At 46.9% G+C, this 22524-nt stretch overlaps 1 protein-coding gene across 5 annotated transcripts in view; it reads left to right on the plus strand.

Moving 5' to 3' along the window:
• The window catches only part of LOC119436099 (heat shock factor protein-like), a 125641-nt gene extending 111619 nt beyond the window's left edge, over positions 1–14022 (plus strand). For all 5 annotated transcript variants that reach the window (XM_037702845.2, XM_037702844.2, XM_049660912.1 and 2 more), the window contains 2 exons: positions 1440–1476; positions 13202–14022. In XM_037702845.2, coding sequence (XP_037558773.1) covers positions 1440–1476; positions 13202–13527 — 363 coding nt within the window. In that variant the 3' untranslated portion in view covers positions 13528–14022. The remainder of the gene's footprint in view (positions 1–1439; positions 1477–13201) is intronic.
• Positions 14023–22524: the final 8502 nt, after the last annotated feature.

Below are 22524 nucleotides of genomic sequence, written 5' to 3' on the forward strand. Positions count from 1 at the left end.
TCCCCACAATGGACAAAGGATGAAAAATAATGGGATGAAAGTGGGATGAAAGGGGGCCTAAATTTGCTCAACAAAAGCAGTTGAATGTTCTTTTTTTTTTCTCAATGTAAAGGTGGTATATGTGGAAGATGCTAAAAAAAAAAAAAAAAGTGATCATCTAGAGCAGCATTAGCCGGCAGAATGTAGTGTCAGACTCTGTTTGGGGGAACATAAAAACTGTTTCCACAGTTTCACTAGGAGTTACAGCAAGATGGCCACATGTGTTCACACCCTTAGATTTTTATAATTCTTGTCAAAAGATTTTCTTCTGCTTTGGTCTTAGTCCCGTTTAGCTGTGGGGTGGGCTCTTTTGGATCTCAGTCTCCCATTTCTCTCGGTCACGGGCCTGGTCTAGGTGAAGTCTTACGGCGGCGAGATCAGTGTTAAGCGTGTCCGCCCAGCGCTGTTTTGGCCACTCCCTGGACACTTTCCGGGCACTTTGAGGCTGTAGCCGATTTGCATGAGCCAGCTGGCACCTGACCTGAGTATGTGGTCATACCATCAGAAACAGGCTTTCACGGATCTTCTTGGTGATCGATCAGGGCAACGCCGCAGCGCTGGCAGATGTCGCCATTTCATACATGGTCAAAATGAGTGATGCTGCTGGTCCAGTGCAGCATTTTTGCCTTTATGACAGCAAGGCGGTGTTCTGCTGCTGGTCCGGTGCATCATTTTTGCCTTTATGACGGCAAGGCGGTGCTCAATCTTATTGATGGTGGGCCAGCACTTGCAGCCATACAGCGCGATGGGTCGAATGACAGCACAGTAGATCTTTGATTTCAGGAGGTCTTTCATACAGTGGTCACAGCCTGCCAGGCGCGGTGCTCCACTTCAGCCAGGCGGCATTGACATATGCATTGGTTTCGCGCTTCAGGCTGCAGTCAGTCTAGATTTATGAGCTGGGGTATTAGAAGTGCTAGGCACGAGGCAAGTCAACACTGCTGATGTTAATTTTCTCATGTTCGTTTGTGTCTATCGTCAGGTGCTCAGTCATGAGGTTTAGGCTGAGGCCGTTCTGCGCTAGGTGGTCGTTCCAGGTTTGGCCGAGCAGCTGCAGATCAGCCTTGTCATGTGTGGCACTTTTTATACATTTCTTAATCTTCTCACCATATTTTCCAGTAATATCGGGCTTTATTATTTATTATTTATTGTTTATCGGGCTGAAGCAAGCTTCTGTGCATGACAGAGTCATGACCTATGTAGTAAGTAACAGGTTGAGTTTATACTTGGCCCTAAAATCAGATGCCTGTAAAGATTGTTATTTTTCCTGTCAGAATCGTTCTGCAAATAATTTTTTTGTGGATACCTTTGTACTGCACTTCTTGTGCACTAGTGGTAAAGTTTGCAAACTTTATTCAAAATTTTAAGCCTTCTTTGTTTTTTCATTTCTTTTTTTCCAGGACTTGACAACTGAAAATAGATCATCAGATGCTATTGGTAAGTAACTGTAGTGTCTTTTTGGTGCTGCATGTTTTTATTTGAACAGAGTATGTAAACGTAGTAATGATCATCAGTGCACAGCTCGGAAACATAAAATGCTTGTTGAGATGCATTTTTGTCGGACCATGAAGTGCAGCTGCTCTTCACTTCTTTAACCCTTTCAGACACCACTTTATCCTGTTAATTGAAAACTTACTTTCACCACATTTCTTGCATCATCAGGATCATATAAAGCGTACAGCTGCAGAAAAGATTTAAAATTTTCAATTCTTTAGTGAGTTTTGTCAAGTTTACAGAATGTGGACTCCATGCGATAACTCACTACAGGAACATCAAATAGGATAACGTCAACTATTTCGTGTTTTTAAAAGCTTGAAGAGCCCTTATCCAGCCACTGAAATATTAGGCTTGGTGCATGACATTGTGAAAAACAATGAAAGAAGTGAACCCACTACATACAGCATACTGACACCGAGTAAAAAACAGTCAACCGTCAACCTTCCCACTCATTTAGCTAAAATTGCACATGTTATCTGAAATTGCAGCACAATTCCAATCATAAGTGTTTCAAGATGTATGCGACCTATTTTAAATAGCAGTGCTTTCATCAGTGCTTTAGCTATTGAGGCACTATCTTGGTATACACAGTTGTGTACACAGCGTCTGAAAGGGTTAACGTAGACAAAATTTTCCAATTGTAAGGGGCTGGTGGTTATGCATTTGCAGCATTAGATATGTTCCTAAATATGTGATGCCTAAATGGCTATAGTTTTGGCATTGGTTTTATTACATTATAAAGCGTATGCCATTAAACTTAAGGTACCTTAGCGCTACGTCCGTGAGACAAAGATGCTAGTACCAGGGCACGATATTGATTATTGTAAATGTTAATGGGGCCCTGAACCACTTTTTATCTTCAGAAGGACCGCCTGTTGGGCTAGTTAGTCTAACATAGTTACTTTCAGCCATAGTGCAAATCAGTACACACACGCGTCCGTGTCTGTCGTGTCTTCGTGTGTGTGTGTGTGTGTGTGTGTGTGTGTGTGTGTGTGTGTGTGCGTGCGTGTGTGTGCGTGTGTGTGTGTGTGTGTGTGTGTGTACTTATTTGCGCTATATCTGAAAGTAACCACTTTTTATCGAAGGGCAGAAAGACATTTGAAATGAAAATAGACTATTTCAGAAATACTTTGCCACAAAAAGTACTTAAATGCGTTCAGCAGAAGCGGAGTTATTGGCAATCAAACACGGCCTCCGCTGTGCTCCCCTTCCTCCTTCAATGCCTTGCACTGCGAAGGCTACGGCCGAGTGGGGTGGGGCCACAACGCTCCACCTTCGAAATGTCACCGCGGCGTGCAGTTCAAATTTCATTTTGGATGTTAACGTAGACGCCAGGACTTCCGATTTTGGTGCCTACGACGCACTAAACGTAAGCCAAACGCAGTAGTCCACAGCGAGTTAATGTAGATGCCACGACTTCCGATTTTGGTGCCTACAACGCGCTAAATGTAAGCCAAACGCGGTTGACCACAGCGAGCAGCCAGTGGACTCGTGCCAGCACCCCGTGGCGGCCGCGGTGTAGCCGACCGCAACGACCAATAGCAGCCGCATATTGTAATGTGCTTTATTACGTAATAAAGCACAGAGAAGAGAGAGGATCATGGCTTCTGTTGAAACGAGAGCGTTTGAGAGAAAGGTAACTTCACGCTTCGCTTGCGAGCTCCACGCACTGCCTACGACAGCAAAACTTGACAAAGATATTCACAGCAGCGTATGCTACCCGCGGACTATGTTATTTCACCAAGCCCGAGGGGTGGTTAAGGGCCCCTTTATAGGAGCATACAGGTCATGGAGACAAAAAAAAATTGCTAAATATTCAATTTTTCACTTCTGGTAATTTCGTAATCTGCATTGCATGACACACCTGCCAGGCAAAAATTAGCTCAAAACGACACGTTGAGCAAAAAAAAAAATACCATATTTACTAAAATGATCCATTATTCACTGTTTGTCATATTGAAACCGCTCCCTGGAGCCCTGCCATTTTAGTCCCGTTTGAAAGGGCATCTTTCCGGCAAAACAAGCCTACAATGCCACTTCAGAAGAGAGCTACTAGGAAAAAGTGAGAGGCAAAATCGCGCTGCCTCGTTGGTCCTTGGCAAGCACGTGACTAAAAGGCGGCTTCTGATTGAAGTGCAGGAACGTTTTGTGCAAACGACGACGCACGTTGGCAACGCCATTACTTCATGACTTGTTCGGCGATCATGGTCACAATGCCAGACTATGCTCGGAAATTCTGCATGGTGCACAAATTCAGCAAGAGGCAGAAGAAACGTGCCGCACAGCACGAGGAGTTATTGCAATTATCAGTGGCAACATCGGCAGACCCCAGCAGACAGGCGGATGCTGCACAGTAGTGGCGGGACACAAAAGCAGCCGACGATCGCGATGGCTGCTGACAGTGGCAGTAATTGGTGTTGGATTCTGGAATCGTGGTCTCGGAATCTAGCGTCACAGAGTTGCTCTCTAGTCTACACAACAGGTGCATTTCGAAAGGGGTAGCTGACCTAGGCTACCGGGGCGTCACACAGAGGCTAAGCAGGTCCATGCTGTCGTTCGAACTTTCACGACGAGAGTTGCCAACCTTTTGAAGAGTACAAGGTCAAGAGGCTGGAGGAACTGACCATGGGGTTTATTCACATGGGAGAAACAGAGCAAACTTATTTACAGGAAAAGGCATAAGATACTTGCACTGGCCGGAGCACAGAGCGCAGTACATCGTTCTTGTAGCATGAGCTACATGTCAGAGCAGACTAAATCGCTCTGGGAGAGCACACTCCATGCTGAGGATGTCTCAAACCTTCTGTCTTCCCTAGAGCACTCGCTAGGGAAGTGGGTAATGTCCCCATCAACCAGTCCGGGGTGCGTATCGGCACAGTACACCACCTCTGAGGAGAAGGTTGACACAAAGTACATGCGCCATCCCCAAGCCGAACCTGAAAAGGAGGAAGCCTGCATACGAGACCCAGTGTTACACTGACCGGGAAGAGGTCAATGGCCCAAGCTAGTTGCCAGAAGGTTAAGCTTCTCCACATCCAGGCGTCTTTTGCTGAAGTTCTGGGAAACGCTCTGCCGTCTCGTTCCCACGTCGAAGTGTACCAATTTGCTGTCACTGAAAGACGCACGTTCTGGTAGTAATGCCGAATCTGTCAGCCTCTCAGTGTCTACATTGACTCGGTGGACTTTTGTTTGGCGTCGGTATCACAATGACCCCGACCTTTGCTCTTCGGCAAATACACCAAACATAAGATCAGCCAGAAGCGCAGTTATCAGTAGTGACATCTGCTGACCTCGGTGGAGCAGCTGACAGGAGGACTCCACGGAATAGCAGTGCGACACTGGGGCAGCCGGCGATCGTGACAGCAGGTGACGGCAATGCGGAAGACAGCTGACAGCGGCAATACTCAGCCAGAGTGCAAGAGAACATCACAACCACTAGTGATTACAAATGTGGACCGCAGCGGTGTAGTTAATAACCTTCACAGATAGAGAAAGTGTGGCAGCGACTGTGATGGCCCTTTCCACTGCCGGCATACGCAATCAGACGGACTGTGCAACTATATACGAAATGTCCCTGACGACGGCAGACACATATCGATCGGCAAGCACAGAAAAAAAAGCAGTGGAATTCTCCTTGGTCTCTGCAACAAAGCGAAAGGTAAATTTTTTTGCAAGTGAGTGCTGTTAACAAAAGTGCATCGACCACGATGTACACTATCGTCAACCTTAATATGATGAACACTTTAATGGAATTTGCTGCTTGCCAAGTGTGTCGTGGAGCTGTGACGATCAAACAGCACACATAGTAGTATGGCGTAGCCAGAAAACTAAAGGTGCGATGTAGCAACTGCAGTAAACTTTGCTCAAAATGGAGTTTGCGATGAGTTGTTAGTGCCACTAGCAACTGCAACCCGTTCGAGATCAACATTCGTGCGGTGCGGTGCGTGCTAAGCAGAGCACAGAAAATGGACAGATGGCGCTGAACAACATTTTTGCTACTATGGGTGCTTTGCACTGAGGCCTTCACAATAAGACCTTTTAGCACTACCTTCAAAACAAATCTGAGTCCAGCAATAAGTGCCTGCACTGGACATATGGTAAAATGTGCCACTGTGGTCGAGAACCTTTACAAAGACCTAAATTTTGGTAATCCAGGTGATATGGGGTTTATTGGCGTTTGATCCCGTTAGGTCCAGCGCAAAGAGCACCCGAGCCGTTCCAGCCAAACGCCAGCGCGAGGCAAAACCAGCGACACCGATCCTTTCGTCTTTCTCTTCCTCACTTCAGGAGCCATGCGACCACAGCGACGCTTGTGCTAACTTCGTCATTACAATGGCCCCACGAAAGAAGACTAGCCATCCTGGCAACTCACGGTGACGACACGATAGAGGGATCGTAATACGGTTTAAGCCGGCTGACGTGCACAGTCTCGCGACCACGACGCCGCAGATCGTCAGACAGCGTGAGAGGTTCGACCACATAGTTTACAGCAGATGTACAGGCGACGATCCGGTAGGGTCCGTGGTATTGAGCCAGCAGCTTAGACGAAAGACCGGGAACGTGAGGCGGAATCCACAACCAGACGAGTGAGCCGACATGGAAAGTGGTAGGGCTCAGGTCGGTGTCATGTCGATTCCGCTGGTGGGCTTGACCCTCCGTCGTGAAGGTACGGGCAAGTTGGCGGCATTCTTCAGCGTACCTGGCTACTTCTGATATGGGTCGATATTCAGAGGCGTCAGGTTGGTATGGCAATACTGTATCGAGCGTGCACGAGGGTTCTCGTCCATACAATAAAAAGAATGGTGAAAAGCCTGTGGTCCCTTGAGTCGCGGTATTGTAAGCGTAGCTGACAAAGGGGAGAACCATGTCCCAGTTGGAGTGGTCCGATGCGACGTATGCAGTGAGCATGTCGCCAAGAGTGCGATTGAAGCGCTCAGTTAATCCATTGGTTTGCGGATGGTACGCGGTTGATGTACGGTGGACGACGTGGCACTCGGCAAGTAGAGCTTCGACCACTTAGGAAAGAAAGACACGTCCTCTGTCACTGAGGAGTTCTCGAGGAGCGCCATGTCGAAGCACGAAATTGCGCAGGATGAAGAAAGCAACCTCACGTGTTGTAGCGGCAGGAAGGGCGACAGTCTCAGCATATCGGGTGAGATGGTCAACACCAACGATTATCCACCGGCTTCCAGACGTAGTGCATGGGAGTGGGCCGTAAACGTTGATGCCGACCCGATCAAAAGGCCGCGCGGGGCAAGGTAAAGGCTGAAGAGCGCCGGTCGAGCGTTGCGGAGGAATCTTGCGTTGTTGGCGTGCTTCGCAAGCACAGATATACTTTAGGACAAAGCTGTACATACCGCGCCAGTAGAAGCGTTGGCGCAACCTTGCGTAAGTTTTCAGCACGCCTGCGTGAGCACTCTGTGGGTCGGCATGAAAAGCAGCGCAGATGTCAGAGCGCATGTGACGAGGTATTACGAGAAGCCACTTGCGACCACCCGGTATATAGTTGCGGCGGTAGAGCAGGTTGTCTCACACGGTAAAATGAGAGGCTTGATGTCGGAGTGCACGGGAGGACGGATTGGCGGTGGAATCCGACAGAAGGTCGAGAAGGGCAACAATCCACGGATCCTTCCGTTGCTCCGAATGCATGGACTCGACGTTGAGCGCTGAGATAGCGGTGTAGCCGAGAGAGACGCTGTATCGGGGGGTAGAGGAGAGCGAGAAAGGGCGTTCGCGTCAGAATGCTTGCGGCCAGACCTGTATACCACTTGGATATCATACTCTTGAAGCCGGAGAGCCCACCGACCGAGGCGGCCCGAGGGATCTTTCAAAGTCGACAACCAGCAAAGAGCGTGGTGGTCCGTGACGACATAAAACGGGCAGCCATAAAGGTAGGGTCGGAACTTGGCAAGAGCCCAGACTATAGCCAAGCACTCTTTCTCAGTGGTTGAATAGTTGGTCTCGGCCTTTGTGAGGGTTCGGCTCGCGTAGGCGACAACATACTCGTGATAGCCAGGCTTCCGTTGCGCGAGCACCGCACCAAGGCCAATGCCGCTTGCATCAGTGTGCACCTCCGTAGGCGCCCGGGGATCGTAGTGCGGAGAATCGGAGGAGCTGTGAGCAGCTGGCGTAGCGTCTGGACTGCGTCTTCACATTCACGAGACCAGTGAGACATGTCGGTGCCAACGGTGAGAAGTCGCGTCAAAGGTGCGATAACGGTCGCGAAATTGCGCACGAAGCGACGAAAATAAGAACAAAGGCCGATGAAGCTCCGGAGGGTCTTCAGTGACGTCGGCTTAGGGAAGTCGGCGACAGCTCAAAGTTTCGCAGGATCAGGGAGGACGCCGTCTTTGGACACAACGTGGCCCAAGATAGTCTAGGTGCGAGCTGCAAAGCGACACTTTTTGATATTCAGCTGAAGAACAGCGTTCTTAAGACATGTCAAAACTTGGTGGAGACGTGAGAGGTGCGTCGAGAAGTCTGAAGAAAACACGACGATGTCATCCAGGTAGCATAGGCAAATGTTCCATTTGAGACCGCGAAGTATGTTATCCATCATGCGCTCGAAAGTTGCGGGCGCATTACAGAGCCCGAATGGCATGACGGTAAATTCATATAGCCCATCAGGGGTGACAAACGCTGTCTTCGGTCGATCGCATTCGGCCATGGGAACCTGCCAGTAGCCAGATCGTAGGTCCAATGACGAGAAGTACTCAGCGCCTTGTAAACAATCGAGTGCATCATCAATTCGGGGTAAAGGGTAGACGTCCTTCCGCGTGACTTTGTTTAGGCGGCGGTAATCGACACAGAAATGAATAGAACCATCTTTTTTTGACTAGCACAACTGGAGAAGACCACGGACTCTGGGATGGTTGAACGACGCCACGCTCGAGCATGTCATTCACTTGGTCGTTGATTATACGACGCTCCGCCGTTGAAACGCGATAGGGGCGTTGTCTGAGGGGAGAGTGGGACCCGGTGTCGATGTGGTGGAAAACACTGTTCGTACGACCCAAGGCGTGTTCCGTACTATCGAATGAAGAACGGAAAGTATCTAGGAGAGGCAGGAGTTGCTCTCGGTGCTCGAGGGAAAGGTTGGCGTCAACGCATGAATCAAAGACTTGGGTAGCCAATCGGGAGCTTTTCGGAAATGGTGTCATGGCGTCGAGCGAAAGGCCAGAAGAGGAGCCAGGCACGTCCAAACACTCAGACATGTCAATAGGTTCGACACAGCCGAGGCACTCGTCGCGAAGCAGAGTCAGCGGGTATTGGAACGGGTTGTCCACTAGCATAATTGTTGTACCAGCGGCTACGTCAAGAACAGCGAATGGAAGTGGTAGAGATTTGCGGTGAAGAAAAACAGATGAAGGCGTGAACAGTACCGAGGCATCGGGCGCCGATGGACACAACAAAGCGACTGGTGTTGAAGTGCTTGGTGGCAGATCAGTATCGGCGGCGACAATAATCTTTAAGGGGGCGGGAGAGGCGGCAGGCAGAGTGGTGTTAACAACAGACAGAGCAACTTCGGCACGGGCACAGTCAATGACGGCACGGTGGCGCGACAGAAAGTCCCATCCCAGGATGACATCATGGGAGCAGGAAGGCAGAACAAGGAACTCAATTGTGTAAACTACGTCCTGAATAACGATCCTAGCGGTGCATGCGGCTGAAGGTTCGATGGGCTCCGTGGTGGCAGTACGAAGTACAAGGCCAGAAAGTGATGTGGTGACCTTCCTAATCTTACGGCAAAGAGTCTCACGTATGACGGAAACCGCAGCGCCCGTGTCGATGAGTGCGAATGTAGCGGCTCCTTCAACCTGTATTTCTATAATGTTTTGCGGCGATAGCGGAGATCTTGGGCATTTCGACAAGCGTGCAGCTCTTGCCTCCGAAGCTGCAGCATTTAGTTTCCCTAGTTGGAAGGCGGGCGACAACGCATCGGCGATATCGAACGGCGACGCGGTGATGGTGAACGACGGGGGCTGAAGTTCTGACGACCGGTCCAGAAGTTCAGCGATGGGTTCGAATCAGCATGCTGGTGGGATGCAGGTACCTGTGGCTCAACGAGACGTCCTGACGCGGCAGGCGACGGCGACAAAAGTGCACCACATGTCATGCGATACCGCACGAGAAGCATATCGGCCGATTGTCCCGCGTGCGCCATGGATCTTGCGGCCGGAAGTACTGCGGGGGCATTTGAGGGACAGGGAGAAGCGCTGGGCGCGGTGGCGGCGCCGAGTAGGGGAGTGTCGTTGGTCTAGGACGCGACACGACTTCAGCGTACGTCAAAGGTGCAGCAATCTGAGCTGGTGCAGCAATCTGTTGGACTGGTGGAAGGGCCTCTGCAACCTGCTCGCGGATGGCCTTCTGCACGGCCGAGGACAAAGGTTGGACAGGCTCCTGGGTGAGAGGGAGCAGCGAGAGCTGGCGGGCCACCTCTTCACGAATGAAGGCTTCGATCTGAGGCAGCAGAGACCCGTCATCAGCCTGTCTATGAGCAGTCACCAAACTGGAAAGGGAGGCCACTTGAGGAACAGTTTGGCGGGCGAGCGCTCGTTGCCAGCGTAATTCATCGAAGCTTTGGCAATATGTGACTACGGCTGCAACGGTGGTAGGATTCTTGGCCATGAGCATCTGAAAAGCGTCGTCATCAATGCCCTTGAGGATTTATTTAATCTTATCTTCCTCAGTCATCGTTCGGCTCACGCGGTTGCAGAGATCTTTGACGTCCTTGATGTAACTAGTGAAAGTCTCGCCCGGCTGTTACGCTCGGTGGCGAAGGCGCTGTTCAGCGCGAAGCTTTCACACTGCAGGACGGCCAAATACCTCCGCGAATGCAGTCTTAAAGTCATTCCATGTCGCAATGGTTGCTTCATGGTTGCGGAACCAGAGGTGGGCGACACCCGCAAGATAAAAAATAACCTTGGTGAGCTTTGTCCGATCGTCCCATTTGTTGTGGTTGCTCACCCGTTCGTACGACGAAAGCCAGTCGTCGACGTCGGTATCAGCGGTGCCACTGAACACAGCCAGGTCTCGTTCACGAACGGCACCCCAGGTGACTTGCACAGTTGACAAAGTGGGTTGCTCACCGGCGTCGTCTGGCATGGTCGTGGGGGTAGCGGAGGGCAGAGTGCGGCTGCGGAGTTCCAGGGCGAGTTGTTAGGATATTTAGGATACCCCGCACGTCCACCAAATGATATGGGGTTTATTGGCGTTTGATCCCGTTAGGTCCAGCGCAAAGAGCACCCGAGCCGTTCCAGCCAAACGCCAGCGCGAGGCAAAACCAGCGACACCGATCCTTTCGTCTTTCTCTTCCTCACTTCAGGAGCCATGCGACCACAGCGACGCTTGTGCTAACTTCGTCATTACACAGGGAACATTGCAGTGTCTTTTGATGGAAGTTGGCATACTAGGGGACATACTTCCCGTATAGGAGTGGCCAGTGTGATAGAGGGTTTTTCTGGGTATGGTGCTAGATTATGTTGTACTGTCAGATTTCTGCGCCAGCTGTGAACCTGGCCCAAAACCAGACAGCTCTGAATATGCCGATTGGAAATCGCAGCATTCATGCCAAAAGAACACCTCGTGCAAGGCTGGCCAGGTGGAAGTAGAAGCAGTAATGTTTTTATTTCAACGCTCCCTTTCACTTCACAGCCTCATGTACACCACCATGCTTTGTGATGGTGACAGCTAGTCATACAATGCCATCAATGACATAAAAGTGAATGGCTTCATACGGCTGGAAAAAAAAAAGACCATTCAAACCATATAGAGAAGCACATCGGGACTGCTCTGTGGAACCTTGTACAAAAGCACAAAGGGGAGAGTGGAGGGTGCATAAGTGGTAAAGGCTGTCTGACTGGCGACTTTATCACCAAGCTGACAAACTACTATGGTTGGGCTCTCAAATCCAATTCTGGAAATGGGAACCACGTGTGCACTGCAATATGGGTGACATAACCATCTCTTGACGTCTACTGACAAGAAAAGCGCAACCACAGCCTTTGTTCATGTGGCTCTGATTTGTGGTACAAATACAATGCAACCATTGCAAGGAATGAGCTGCCACCAAAGAGCAAGCACAACTTGCCAGAGGCTGTAAGCAATGCGCTACGTCAAATTTATGAGTGGCAGGTTGGCATGCTTCTCCTTTTCTAGTGCAGCTTGGCTGCGCATGGCTGAGCACATACGCAGCTCACACACCGCGTTTTAGAAGTAATCTGCTGCGTGTGCAAAAGTGGGCGTGCCATCATGTGCGCTGTCTTCCCGCACATTTAATACTGGAAGTTGCATAATCTGGAGTTCCAGAGACGCGTGGAAGCGAGAAGTACACCAAACATTTCTTACCGCTGCCGGCACTTTTCATAATACTAGCGTGGTCCCACGGTGGGTGACAGCTGCGGGTGCGGAGTGGATGCGAAAGTGTGGCTGGCTTCATACCGCTGATTCGTTGGTGACTGTACTTATTTGCATAAAGCGTCGAATTTCAATATAGCGAAATTTCGATATAACGAAGCAAATTTACAATTTTACTGACTTCGTTATATCGAGGTTTAACTGTAGGTAAATGTTTTAGAACACTGCAGCATTTTGAAATCTTGTAGAAATCACCAACAAAAATTCACATTTGTAAAGTTGCAACTTTAGAATTCCAAAACTTTGGCTGAAATATAGATACAAATATTAAAATTCCAGCTAGCAATTTTTTGAACATTCAGGAATATACCTGCTTAATTTTAGCTCTTTTGCTGCAGTACATCCCAAATTTTCTGCAGGTCACATCCCAATTGTTTAACAAGACTAATTGCATATTTGTAATGAGCACACAAGATTGACTATTTCCTGAAGGTTTCGTGTGTCTAGAGCCAATAAAAAAATGTATTGGATGCCATGTCCACCCTTACCTGTTTTGTTAAGTGCACCTGACCATCTGAACAAAAGGCAAGAGTTTTATTTCAGATCTTGAGCCTTGGGATGTGCGACTGAAATATGCAACGAAAAAATAGGCTCATTGCCAAAGTTGCGAAATTCCATAGTGGTTCTGCTGTGAAAAACTTGTACAAGTAGAGCTTTTGATTGGCTAGTTTTTCACTTTTATGTGTAGCTTGGTGCTCAAAGCCGTGACAATTGAAAGCAACACCTTGTTGCACACCATTTGGAGGAGCAACTCAAACTATTGGCTTAATGGTTCTCGGCACAGAAAACTCATGACGGAGAGAGTGACAGAGGAAATACCTTGCATAACGTCCTACATCCCCTGTTCAGTTGCCCCACTGTTCTACCTCTGCTAAATGACGTTTCGAATAACAGGCTGGGTAAAATGACCTGGGCGGTATCATTTATTTTGTCTCAGCTAAAGGTCAACAAGAATGAAAATAATGGTGTAAATGAAACAAACTGTATGTTACTACAAGTCATAACCTTAATATATTTTTTCATTTCACTTTCACTTGACAGCTAAGTTAATAAAACACTTATGATTCACAAAGCCTAGACTGCAGAGCTTCGTTATTTTTAATGCCTCCTGTATCAATAAATATTTTAAAGATGCTTCAGAGGAGTGGCTGCTTCTTTAAAACGACACGTAAAATCTCAGACATCCTTTCTTGATTGTTTATTTTCTAGAAAAAAAAAATGGCTTTGATTTGTCTTTTTTCTAATGCAGGTAATGAGTTAGTGCAGTATACACCAAGCCTCCTCGACCTGGGCATTGAAGAAAGCTCTTCATTCCAGCCTGTCAGTGAATTCCTGCTGTCTGATGATGATGAACTCCCAAGCAGTGCAGCTGCACTGAACTCTGTCACTGGTGAATCCTCAGTCCCAAGGCCCAGCTCACTGGTTACATCTGAACAAAGTCCAAGTGCACAATCTGCATCCCCCTCCCTCCTGTTTCAAGGAAACCAAAGATCAGTTGTGCAGACTGAATCCCAGTTGGCTGGTAAGAAAGGAACATCATCAGGCAGGAAACGTCGTGGAGGTAGCAAGAAGTGAATGGAGTATGGTCTCCATAGGAAAGAAGTAGACATGCTAGCCTTATGGCTGGCAACCAGTGTGCTAGCATGTTGTGATTCTGGTTGGTTGTGAGTCTGTGTGTGCATCAGCACATAAGGAGTATATTCCAGCCAACACAGAATCCTGCAATACTGCACTGTAAACAATGCAAACAACAGCAGTGGGCACGTCACAAAATTGTGATGGCATGGCTGAACAAGGCTAGTTCTAGAATGCATCGAATGCAAAGCACACTAAAATTAAGCACAGATCAAATTTGGAGCTAGCCACCCCTTGTTGTGGATAGCCATTGTGGATTAGGTTCTGTGAAATGAAAATGGTGGTTTCCACAGAGCCTAAAGAGGATGCATGTCATACTGAAGTAGAAAGGGACAAGCAGCCGAGATTGATATGCAGTGACCTGCACTTCCGTTGATGTTCAAGGCTGTGAGCTCGGACAAAAAGATAATAAAACAAATGCGTCCCAAAGTGCCACTAGAGGAGCTCTTCAATTTGACTAATTTAAGCTCCAGAAGCAAACATCAGGTGCAGTCTCTCCAAACACTCTTGGAGAGGTTGTACATTACAGAACCACAGAGGAAAAAAACATCAACAAAGGGTCAACCAAGTGGCGATGCTAAAGACGACAAGGTCGACCTACATGCAGGACTTAAGGTATCCCTTCAGTGCTGGGGGGGGGGGGGGGGGGGGCACATACACACGCTCATATATATATATATATATATATATATATATATATATATATATATATATAATCGCAGAAAAATTGGAGAACTTCAGTTGCACCGCAAAGGACACTACTGGTGATAAAATCACTTCCAGCACTTGTTGAATGGGTGCCGCAGTGCTACAGTTGACCTGCCAAGGGGGGGCCGAGCCCCTTCTTGAAAAATGGAAGGCCCCCCCCCCCCTGACTTTAAGCACTGCACACATGGTGGGTAAAATGATTCGATGGTTAAATGTTAATTATATCTTTCTATTCTGTCTTTCTTTCATGTTCATTATTCACTCATTCTGTATCTTATTCATATCTCATTTCATGAACAATTATATCAACTTTGTCTTCTCTAGCGTCGACACTTTGTTGACAACCCCCGCCCCCCTCCTTTCTTTCTTTGAAGTGGTTATTAAATAGCCAGATCCCAAATACAGCAAACTAGTGTGAAGTCAGCAAAGAAGACCTTGTCTTCAAAAGCACGCAAACTCGGTGCACGCAGCAAAAGCGTAAACATCCAGGATACCCCATGCACACGTGCAAGTTAGTCCACTCGGCGTATGGCCCTAATAGTAAAATATTGCACACTCTATGAGTGTTTACAGCCAATTACACTTTTTTTATTGTATCTTTAGTTGCTGACTATTGCTACATGCTCTTGGAATGTAGAGGTATCATTTGGTATCTGACGACATCTACAAGTTGCTTAACCAACCGTTTTTTCAGGAAATGGTTACAAGGTAGTCAGATCCCAAATATGGCAAGCCTGCGTGAACATTGGAAAGATCTTCTCTAAAATGACATGCCTTCACTCACATGTGGCTTTGGAAACGTCTCCACAATATAGCAAGTGCGTAGGATTTTGTATCCTACTGGAAGTCACACATTGTATAGTGCTCCCTTCCACTTACTACTGCTTATGAGCTACAGTGGAATCCTAGTAATTGCAGCTCCCGTAATTTGAACTGACTGGTAATTCGACCTCAGTATTGTATGCCATCACAGAGGTATCTATTTGAATAGAGCAAAAATTTTGACAACTCAAACACAAAGGCTCAAGTCGTTTAATTCAAGCTGGATTCCCCACTCCCACCCACTGTTCATTGCGAAAATCTAATGCCCAACTTGCTGCGGTAGCTTAGTGGCTGTGGGGTTGCACTGCTACATGTGAGGATGTGGGATTGATCTCGGCCGCATTTCAGTGGTGGCGAAATAGAAAACGCTTGTGTACTTAGATTTAAGCATACTTAAAAGCTATCTTACTTATTTATAGATCTTAACCAAATTTGCACACCTTATGTACTTTGATGTGCTGATCCCCAGAATGTAATTAGTTTTGTCCTAGGACAAATATTTCCTGGTATACCTTAGAAGCTGGGTTCTCTTGTTTAGAGATACATTAACATTAAAAAAAAAAAAAAAAAAAACAGTGGTTAGCATGCAGAAATAATCTAGAATGTCTAAGGTGTGCAATAAGGTATAAACCAATGTCCTAGGTCCATTTGAACTAGAGATGGTGGCCATCATTGTTGCCTGAAAAGGATGCCATTTTGACATGGAAAACATGACTCATCAAAAGAAAATTTTTGCTGAAATTGGGCTCAGCATGTACTCCATGCATTTATCTTTTAGGTAAAAAAGAATTATTACAATAGCTAATATACAACAGGAGCTATTTCTCTCTCCTAAATTGCAAGTGTGTCAAAATTGTTTACAGAAAGCAAGAAAAGCATTCCAAAACATCTTTATTGAACAAAACTGGAAATGAAGGGTCTCGGAATCTTATGGAAATAAGGGTCCTAGAAGTGCTAAAATGAGAAAATTGCATACAATTTTCGGGCCAAATTGCTAGCCCCCCCCCTCGCCTACTCTTAAGAACCCTATGTGGTCAAAATTAAGTCGGAGTTCCCCACTACGGTGCACCTAATAATCGGATCATGATTCTGGCATGTACAACCTAAAAGTTCACTTCTAATGCCCAAACATGAAACGGATTCCACATTGTGCTGTTGAAGTGCAGCAACATGCAGTTTTTATTTGCACTATGCTCTGGCTTCTCTGGCAGCTCGAGAATGTGTTGCAGGTATATCGACAGTTATCATGCAACACTGGTACAGTGGCAGACCGGCAGCTCCATCCACATTTACCTTGAGAACATTGCTGGCATTGCTCCAACCATTTTAATTGTGAATCGTCTAAAACTTGCTTTGTGAACAGTGTGTATTCGATCATCGGAAAGAATTTTGTTTACTTACCACCATGTTGTCCCCCATAGGCGAGGTTGGTGCAGGGTGTTTTGGCTTATGTGATGGATGATTGCAATTTCTTCAATTGTGGAGAAGTCACTCATAAACATCACCAATACATGCATTCCTAACCAACCAGCATTGCCATGTAGTACATGGTATGCTATCAACCCAGTCAGGCTTCTATTCTTTTGCATATATCAGTCTAAATCAGCATGAAGGTGCCCATGTACTTTGCTCCCATTCTGTTTGTGCTTCCATGCTGAATTTCTCTCTCTCTCTCTCTTTTTTTTTTTTATGGCTTAATATAATACAAGTGTCGTTAGCCACTGTGTGTTAAAAAAAAAAAAGGAAGACCTCTGTTAGGTAGTAATAAGTTGGGTTAGCTCATAGCGACCTAAAAAACAGGGCTGATTACAGGACCACAGAAAGACAGACGTGTATTCTGGTCCTGTAGCCAGTAGTCTTTTCAGAATGCCTCTACTAGCATGATTCAAGTGCATTTAATGCTGTTGCAATGCAGTAAATTACAGAGTGCAGAATAGCTTTATATCAAGTGGATTTACATTAGCTAAAACAATGACCTAGCACATTGTAAAAAGCAAAGTGAGCAGCATTTACAAAACCAGTAACATTCTTCCAATATGGGCCTTTTAAAATGTCTTAACCTAATGACATTAGACTAGAGTATGATTGGTTGGTGCATTGCTACAGTGTTCCTCAAAGTGGCGCGCAACCCACTCAAATCTTTTACATTTGCATTTGAAATGTGCATGCACACTCACACAGCTACACGTGAGCAAGAATGCACATTATCCAGATTGGATTATTTAAATGAGTATTCACAGTAGTTTCTGGACAACATTTTTTAAAGAACCAAGCCCCACGTCAAGTGACTGAACCAACAAATTTGGTCTACTGGCCCCTTCACCAGAATTTGCAGAATAAGTATGAGCCTACTAGTGCATGCAAGCCGGCATTTCATGGGATAAGCTTGACGACAAGCAGTTAATAGGCTGACAAAAGAAAAATGCTAGTTTGCAGGTGAATGCAGTGAAACCATAAACAATGAAGGTGAAATGCAGCACAGAATGGCACGAGACTCTATAGCTACAACACTCCCCACTATCCTAAACTAAATTAAATTCTGGAGTATTACGTGCCAAACCGTAGCGGAAAAGCTCCGGATTAATTTTTACCACCTGGGGTTCTTAACGTGCACCCAGTGCATGGTACACGAGTGTTTTTGCATTCCACCCCCATCGGAATGTGACCACCGCGGCTGGAATCCAACTTTCCAATATCCTTAACCCTTTGTTGGTCACTGGGACATATATGTCCCACCTGCAAGCAGAAGCTGCCCGAAGTGCGCAGCAGGACATACATAGCCCCACAGAAACAGGTAGCACCATCTCTTAGAAGATAAAGCAAATATATAATTAAGCTTTTATTTGAATTGGTAGGGGGCACTAATAGTTCGAGTTGCTTTGCTTTTTAATGTTTTTTGCCTGTTGTCGCTCTTCAAGAATTTCCTTGCTCATGCGCCATGAATAAGTTAACCGGTAAGTGCAAAAATTTTTTCTTCCACTCCAGTGATGCAGTTAGATCAATTGTAGACAGCTTCGGCATGAGAGTGAGCAATTGTTTTCAGCTGCCTGCAAATATGCTGAACGTAGTGGTTGACGATGTCCAGCACTACTACTGAAACGGCATGACATACCTGTTGTTTCGGGTGATACTGTGTAGACAGCTCATCAATGGGAGGAGCTTTCGCAAGTGCCGGCGCAGTGTAGTATATCACAAGAGAGGAAGAAAGAACTCCTCAATTATGACAGCGGCGCCAACAGAGGTTCGGTTCAACAGGAAAGGGCACTACCCATGCACCACCACTACGCGCAAAATGTGCCAATGGTGCTCATAAACTTCGCAGGAAACACGCACAAAGCTTGTGTGTAAAGCCTGCCAAGTGCCTCTTTGCATTGCGTGCTTTGAACTCTTCCATAACAAGCCGTAATCACCTCAGAGTCTGAAAGGATGAAGCCCAAGGTGTACAGAGGGATAATGCGTGTCCCACCTTCGTTCATGTCCTTAAGTTATCTGTGGGACAGGTGGTGTCCCGCAGATTTTTCAGATAATATTCTTGTACCAGATATATATATATATATGTATATATATATATATATATTTTTTTTTTTGCTGTTCTTCCATGTGGTACACTTCAATTGGGAAAACGTTAGCTGAAACCATGAGTATATTTCTCGCACCTGACAAACGGTAAAGATGAACATAACAAAACCCAGGTCGGTTCAATGGCTGACACTTTCCACGAAGGCTGGCCCGAACCAAGAACCTTGGTTGTCATGCTTTGTTTTGGAGCAGCGTAGGCACAATTTGAGGCACTTTTGCAGTTTTGTCGCAGTTGACGCACTTGTCCCACCCCCAATTTTTTTTTTTAACTGAAAACAGCCTTTTCATAATCTGCTGCCTCGTACCATCATGCGGAGTAAGCAAAAAGAAAGCTCTCGGCGGCAACAGCTGTGGGTGGGACAGCGAAGAAATTATTTTGCATTAATGTACTACATCCCTGAATAAAAACAGACTGCTTTTGAGGGTGAATGAGAAGCAAAGGGAACCCATATTTCCTCTGGTATTAGCGTTTGCACAAGCACATCACTATGCATTTATGCCATTAACAATGTGTCGACACCATATGTGTAGAGGCTGCTCGTTTACCGTTATTTCTCAAGTGTTTTAGCACGATTTCAGTTTTCTGCGAAGCATACTTGAAGTGGTGCATCAAATTGCCTTGCAGCACGTGTGGAGCTACACAACATGCTCCCACTATTCCCCCACTTCCAACGAAATTGCTATGGTGAAGCATGAATGATATCAGGAGCAAAGAGTAGTAGGGACATAGGGCAAAATTGCAGGACTTATGACTTGATATAGACAGATACATGGCCATCAACAATCTAGCGAGTAGAACAATGAATCTGATTCCGAAATATCATCACTGAAAACCGAGTAGAAGTGCTCTAAAAAAATTGTATCAGCCAAGGTACGGAAAAATTGCGCGGAAATCGCGAAAGAACGGCGTTTTTCAAGCCACGATATCTCCGGAACGGCGCAGCCGAGCGCCGCCATCTTGGTCTCGTTGGAAAGCGCATTTCTCCGTCTTCAAATCTGCCGCTTCAGCTATCTCCTCCACCATAGCCTCCTATATATTCTATGCCTGCCGGATTATTGGCGATCCCATTGATTGCAGCCGTCGTCGGAACTATGGCGGTGGCGCCACTTACGTAGGGGTGTCGCGTGCGAGCTTTTTACGTTTTTGGTGCTCATAGGTGACAAAAAATACGTAAAAGTAAATAAATATTCTGTAAATACTTATATATCTTAGTTTGCTATATAAAACGGTCTTCGTCAAAACTTGTGATAGGAGCGCCACTTACGTATGGGTCTAAGGTGCGCTTTTTGAAAGTTTTTGAAAGTAAACTTCTCATTTTCGACGATATCGCTGCAAGAAAAAACTTAAGGAAAGCAGCGAAACATTCACAGCGACGTTTCCAATTCTGCGGCTTCCCAAAAAAAAAAAAAAAAAAATCGTCTGCTACCACCGCAACCGCCGATTCAAACCTTTATTATGACAAGAGTGTGAACAACTTTCGTCGTCTGCTACTGCTATCATGCGGCAGTTGCATGGGCAGTTGCGACATCCCCATGACCAGGCGCGGATCCAGGGGGGATGTCCGGATGTCCTGACCCCCCCCTCAGATTTCTGCATCGCCCCCGCGCTGACAGGGGGATGGCCCTGTCGCAAAAAATATGGCCACCAGCATTCTTCAAAAGTATTTTTCGCGAGTACCAGTGGTATCAGCCATGTAGAAGTAAAGCTAGCTCGCTCACAAGCTTAGTTGTATTCCGTAGGGGTGTGGTGTCGCGAGATTGCCGTAGTTATTTTTTTCTCATGCACACCTTGGGCCTCCTGGCGCCGGCCGTGCCTTACTCGTACCGTCGGTGGCGTCAAATGAACGAGGGGACGTCCCTTTTGCCAAGCATGCCGATGTCCGCGCGAGCGCCTTCGCGCCTGATCAACTTAGTTCCCCATTGGGGTGTCAACGGTTGCCTCATTGGCTGTCATCGGTTCCGCGACCAACCTGCTCAATGAAAGATCTCTCTCGCTGAAGTGTTCATATATAAATAATAACAACTAACAGCTAAACTAAGGACTACGCATAGGCGATTTTTTTTAACAGTAGCACCAATTGTGATCACAGTTACACGTTGACAATATCCAGTACGAGCACAATACCGTTCGTATGCTACAAGTTTTTCATTGTAATTTGGCAGCTGTATTGTACTACATTAAGCATAGGAGGCTCAAAGCCGCCAGATCCGTTTATCTGAGTGGCCGTGCTCGCGGAGCGGGCCGAAACCTCGAGCAGCGGCTACGAAATGGGGGAGCATGACGTCAGCGGCCAACGCCAGCGCGCGGGTATAGAGAAAGGAATTGCGCGGGCATAGGATGGCGTCGCGTGGTTAGAGAAACGGGAGCAGATGCGCGCCTTGTGTAAAAGGATGACGTCGCGTGGGAAACAAAATATCAAGACGCTAGCTGGCTCGCGCTCACGGCTACTACGCCACATCGTTCTTCCTGTAGGTGCCGTCGTGAGTCTTCATACGCGGTGATTCGCATATCGTAAACAACCAGCGCAGTGGTTGCCGCGTTGGAGCGGAGCGTTGCTCCAAAGCAAACGAAGGTGTCTCAGCCGAACACAAGGAATCTTCTTAAGGAAATCAAGGTGTCCCAACAGAACTCCAAAGATGGACCCGTGCTTACACGTTTATAACGAACCTGCGACAGATCATCCCAAATTTTATTTTAAGAAACAATACAGGCTAGATATACCGGGTGTTCAAAATTAAGCTTTATGGTTTTCTTAAAATGAGGCACTGGGAGGCACGTGAAAGCCACCTGCGCAAATAAGTTATGTGGCCAGGGGGACACAAAGTGAGATGATAATTATCGCTAGTCAGCAGCCGAATTGACTAAAATTGAATAATTAACTTTTTATTGACTACAGTAAGTGTGTATGTTTGTATTCAAAAGTTAGAGGCAGTCGTGTTTCTACACAGTTTCACTTCGAAGAATCCTTCTTTACTCGCGGACAACTTTCTGTGGCAATGAAGGGAAAGCTACGGAGGCAAAGCGCTCACAAGTGAGGGTGCTTCTGAAAAGAGTCCCGCGTTTTAATCCACGTTGGTTTATGTTGGCAAAGAGTAAACATAAACAGCTTATTAGTAACAGTTAAATAAGACAGAACACACCACTGAGTGTAAAAGTTTACTCATTTTGCGGCTTTTCCCTTCCGCGTCTGGGCAAACGCGAAATCGTCGCACGTGGAAGTTGCGTCGATTCAGCGTCTGTTCCGAGCAACCAAAAGCACTGTCAAACGCTGCCGGACTACTTGGCGCGGTAACACATGTGCAGCATCCACGCGCCCGTGGCTTTCCCTTCATTGCCACCGAAAGTTGTCCGCGAGCATAGCGTGTCTATGCTCCGAGATATCCAACTACAAATTTTAATTGTCGTTCACATGATTACGCATGCAAGAGAGTGAGGATCGGCGCAAAGCTCCTCCCTGATGTGACGCGGATGTTGGGTGCGGCGTTTACTCTGACAACGCGGCGGAGGCATTGGCAAAGATAATAACTGTCCCCCTTCCCCTCACGGCTGGCGAAATAAAAAAAAAATCGAAGAACCCGTAACCGCTGTCGTAACACGCGACCGCGCAGCCTGTAAAGATGGCGGCAGCTGCCATGCCGAGATAATGGCGCGCGCAGAGAAGCCGGAGGGCAGTGCGCGTGCGTAATGGTGACTAGACGACCGGGCATGGTCCTTGCCTGGGCTACGCAAATAAAGTGACTGCTGATTTCCAAGTATTGTAAGTTTTATTGAAATCAAGAGTAACAACGGCACCATGAACAGCAGAAAACTTTTTAGCTATGCTAACG

This window comes from Dermacentor silvarum, chromosome 1, assembly GCF_013339745.2.
Source record: "Dermacentor silvarum isolate Dsil-2018 chromosome 1, BIME_Dsil_1.4, whole genome shotgun sequence".
Taxonomy (NCBI): Eukaryota; Metazoa; Arthropoda; class Arachnida; order Ixodida; family Ixodidae; genus Dermacentor; species Dermacentor silvarum.